Below are 4,602 nucleotides of genomic sequence, written 5' to 3'. Positions count from 1 at the left end.
TGATATTTTATTTATCTTTCTGAACACTGACAGCGCTCGTGTACGATGAATAGGCCTATCATCTGTGTGTGCCACTCTCGGGGCCTCTTTATCAGCAGAGTCAGGAGGTGACAGATAAGCACTGAGAGTCACATTTAATAGGAAGCTCAGTCTACAACAGAGCATTTCTTTGAAAAGTAGGAAGTTATAAAGTTTTATAAAAGCTTATTTCACTGTGCAGCAACAAACTGTGTGACATGGTGTGTGTGTAGAGGGTAGTTTTAATGTGAATTCCAAGACAAAGCAACATAAGGATGTCACATAATTACACCAAAGCCAATACAAATGTGAAATATTCACCTTTTTAATTTAGAAATATAATAAACACAGTAAGAGCCAAACCAGAACTGGTATCAGTACAGTGAACTGACCATAGAGTGACTTGTTTCCATCAGTTTAGTTTGTTATAAATATTGCAGTCCTAAATAAGGCAAAACCCACCAACTTTTTTTTTTCAACAATCAACCTAAAACCTAGTTTGAAGTCATTCATTAAAGTACATTCAAACATTAATATCCTTCAAAAACTGTCCACACACTGCAGCAGAGTGTGAAGGCTCAAAGAAGAACAAGTACAAGACCTTAATGTCAAAAATAACTTTCCTTTCTGCAGTTTTTCCTTAATGCCAACTGCACTCGGCTCAGATTATGTCAGAGCAAGATGCTGCATCAGAAAAAACAAAACAAAAAAAAACAAAACAAGAATGTCAGCAAACACAATCCAAATGGCATTGAATTTTCATATTTTATTACCTTGATTGTTTGAGTTATCCCAAAATTAAAACCAAAATTGGGCTGAGAGGATACACAAAATGAGCTACTTTATCTCACATAAACTGCATAACAAAAAAAAAAAAAGAAAATCTTCCAAAGAAACTTGGACATCAACTAAAAACTGAAAGTCGTGTCCATGTAAAACAAAAAAGATATACTTCGAAAGAGCTACAGTTACATTGATTAAATCTACGGGAGGCATGCTCGGACAGGATCCCATTCAGATTATGAGAAGTTTTCCTATCTAAATTATACAAATGCACCTTAGATTTGGAAGAAGAATGGGCGTTTCTGTACAGTACAGAGTAAGCAGTCAGTGAACCCAGCAGGACAAAACAAGGAGGTGGAGCCCGTCTGTGTTTCAGCCGTAAATAGCCTGGTAGCCATTCCTCCGGCTGTTACTTCTGCAGGTTATCACACAGACGCTCAGCATTCCAAAGAACTGCAACAAGAAACAAAGATTGCACCCAAGCTTTAATGCTGTGCGAACTGTTGGGTTAAAGGTTATGAGCAATGCTTGAATGTGTGCAGCTAGAATTACAGAGCACCCTACAGGATAATAAGGATATTGCGCTCCAAAGTTCTGAACTCTCCTTTTAAAAGGCAATTTGTGAGTTTATCTTTCTTATAAAAGCCTCTTTGAAAAGTATAATTGAATCTATGGAGCGAATAAACGCTGAAGTGGCTGAGAGGATGCCACAGTGATCTGTTTTGTTTCAAACTGCAGCTCTCAACAAAACTGGCGTTGTTCACGAGAGTGTTTTAAGACACATCTACTATTCATCTTGTGCAATTCCATTCTGCAGTAGTCCAACATGGCCTTCTGCACTGAGCAACTGCTATGCCACACAGTCAAGGATAAACTCTGCAATCCAAGCACTTAGTGGAAAGAATTTGGCACACAGAGGAGCACAGCCTAAAGCCTACTACTTCTTCAGTAAAATCCCCAAAATCGGCTGCACTGACTCGTGTGTTTCTCGGTGTTGGGATGCACGATGAAGCTTATTCAAACGCTGGACTGTAGGTTACCTTTATGATGGCAAAACCAAGAACGACCAGCATGCCAAAGGTCAACGCATCGTGCAGCAGTTTCTCCAAATTCTCCTCACAACCCTGAAACAAAAGACAGTGGGTTCACGTCGGCATCTGCGCAACCTTTATTCTGTTTCCTTATTAAAAGCGAGAAAACGTAGACTTTCAGATTTTTACTTTTTTTTTTTCCTTTTACATTTAACAGTAGATGGCAAAATAAAAAGCCAAGATATTCTCAAAGTATTCTCCAATCTACAGTTAAACACATTTAGAAATAACAAGCCAAACTTTTGACAAAGAGAACTTTTGTATGACTTACATCTGCATAAAACTGGTTGGGTAGTGTGGGGTCACCATTGCAGTTTGTTTTGTTTTTACAACAGGACAGAGGTATTGTCTTATTGGCGATGAACCAGGGGGTGGAATTCCAGCTGCTCACATTTTTGACACCGCAACACTTTAGCTGGAAAGACAAAGGAAACTTACATGAAAAATGTATCTAGACATTTGAGCTCCCGGGAGAGACAAAACATGACAACGTGAAGGAGAAAGAATGTAGTTCTGTAAAATCCAACACACTTGGGGGAAAAAATGACAAGTTTTGAATAGAAACACTGTTTAATGATGAAGAGATTCAAGAAAGTGAAGCGGATGTTTGAGTATGAGGTTTGTTTCGTTTCTACTGTTTAAAAGGTAGCATCTTATCGAGCTGCCACTGTCTGAGACAAGTTAGTGACTTAAACTCCACTCACAATGCAAGAAAATACAGAGAGATTAAATACTGTTATACCAGCAAATTCAGGCAGATAAATATGGAAAAGTGGATGACTTCTACAACAGGTTAATGATCCTAAATGCAACTCAACTTCCACAGCAACTATAGAGGTGCAAGTTTAAATCATTACTTTGATTCTGACAGCACAAAAACAAAAACAAAAAAAAACATTTGTGGGCAGAGCTAAATAGAGCAGTGCATGAAAGAGGAGTACAAATCCGTCACAGAACAGGTGATAATTCCTTAAATGAGAACTGAGATGCCTGTTAGTTTGGTGCAGCTCGCTGATATACTCACCAAAAGAGGTGCTACTAAAGAGTGACCAAATCACACAAAGCTGGGAGTTAAAAAGTGGTCTTGCTTTTACTTGTTAAGCAGACTACAACAGCATTAACTTGCCGAGAGGAGCAAAAACTTACTTGCCAGCCATCTCAACACAACCATCAAGCAGAATGCATCTAACTGACGCAGCAGTAGCTAAGTTTGTTAATATCGTGTAAAAATCACATTTAAGTTTTCACTGAACTTGAAAGCTTTATTATTTTGTTTTTTTAAAAACCAGTTAGCAAAGTTCTGCCTTTCTCTACACGGACCACTTACAGACATGAGTGAAAGGTGGAGCACTCTGAGCATGCATACGAAGAGAAAGAAGCACATTTCTTTGTTTTTTATTGAGAAGCAAAAAAGCAAAGGGAAAGAATGAAAAGGGGGAAATGCAAATGTAAAGGTGAAAGAGACTGCAAGCGTCGAAGAGGATGTCGATGTATGTTAAAGTAGAAGTGAGAAAACGGATCTAATTATATGCAGAGGAACACAAAACTAACTTCATTCTGCAGCAAGTTCACAGCTTGAGACTCCGCATTGTTTCCATCGAACTCATGAAACACTTTAGTCATTGAGTCCTCCAGGTTTTGACTTATCTGTAGACATAAGCACACAAAGAATAGTTAGACTTTAATACCAGCAACAAGAGTATTTATTTTCAACAGCATATTTAAAATGCAAATGTTTGGTATAGCTCTTAACATGAGTTAAAATAGATTTTTCTCCAGCTTACCTTCCCTTGGTAGATGAAGCTAAATACCAAGGCAGTCACTTCAGCTGCAAAGATTAGCATGATAATCACAAAGAACTGCAGAAACAAAAAAGAAGAAGGAAAAGTGATGTGTTGCTAGAAAATATAAAACACCACTTAAAAATGACACGCGGTGCATTCAAACCACAGACGCTTGCAGCTGCATTTTTGCTTTTAGTATCTTCAGCTGAACAAACAAAACGCACAGGAGCACAAAATCCCCCACGCCTTTTTCACTTTGCACACGCAAAAAAACAAAAACTCTTACACAGCCAAGGCCACATTTGGATTCGCGGAGTGTGGCGCAGCATCCCACCAGGCCGAAGATGAACATCACCACGCTGATGCCGATGACGATGGCGGCCGGGATCAGCGTCTGCTTGTTCTGGATGAAGCTCTCGAAGGTGTCATAGCTCTTGATCATGTAGGCACCGACGTAGGCCAATGCCACGCCGGCACCCTGTGGGGAAAGAGACAGTGTGTGTTAGAGCAGAGGGTTTATTCACAGCTGTCAGGTTAGTGCCAACATTTTTTTGGGTGAGAGTAAAACCATTAACGTGAGTGCACACAGATCGGAACGAGCCTTTCCCGACAAAATTAGGGAAAATCTGAGCATTTTATCTGTTTTAAAGAAATTAAAGTTCTATAATATTACATTGGAGTTGGAATAAAACATGTTTTATATACTCTGATGCTCAAAACGGCACGATTATACTTTGCGGTTTAACGTGTGTCTCTTTAAGGAGAAGGACAAAACTATCAATCGATCTTTGTACTACAGGTTATACCCGGGGGAAGCCACTCCCTGCCTGTATGGTCTCCCCAAAATACATAAGGAAGGAACACCTCTCAGACCTATCGTCAGCAGCATGAACTCAGTGACATATAACATAGCAAAACATCTGGCT

At 39.3% G+C, this 4,602-nt stretch overlaps 1 protein-coding gene across 1 annotated transcript in view; it reads right to left on the bottom strand.

Annotated features, from left to right (window-relative positions):
* Positions 1 to 314: 314 nt before the first annotated feature.
* Positions 315 to 4,602, bottom strand: part of tspan36 (tetraspanin 36) — a 9,335-nt gene continuing 5,047 nt past the window's right edge. Inside the window, exons 2-7 of the mRNA XM_017431325.3 lie at positions 3,963 to 4,154; positions 3,677 to 3,751; positions 3,444 to 3,539; positions 2,164 to 2,307; positions 1,842 to 1,925; positions 315 to 1,254 (exon numbers count right to left, since the gene is read on the bottom strand). Coding sequence (XP_017286814.1) covers positions 1,174 to 1,254; positions 1,842 to 1,925; positions 2,164 to 2,307; positions 3,444 to 3,539; positions 3,677 to 3,751; positions 3,963 to 4,154 — 672 coding nt within the window. The 3' untranslated portion in view covers positions 315 to 1,173. The remainder of the gene's footprint in view (positions 1,255 to 1,841; positions 1,926 to 2,163; positions 2,308 to 3,443; positions 3,540 to 3,676; positions 3,752 to 3,962; positions 4,155 to 4,602) is intronic.

Source organism: Kryptolebias marmoratus, linkage group LG1 (assembly GCF_001649575.2).
Source record: "Kryptolebias marmoratus isolate JLee-2015 linkage group LG1, ASM164957v2, whole genome shotgun sequence".
In the NCBI taxonomy this organism is placed as follows: Eukaryota; Metazoa; Chordata; class Actinopteri; order Cyprinodontiformes; family Rivulidae; genus Kryptolebias; species Kryptolebias marmoratus.
This window is presented reverse-complemented; position numbering and strand designations above follow the sequence as displayed.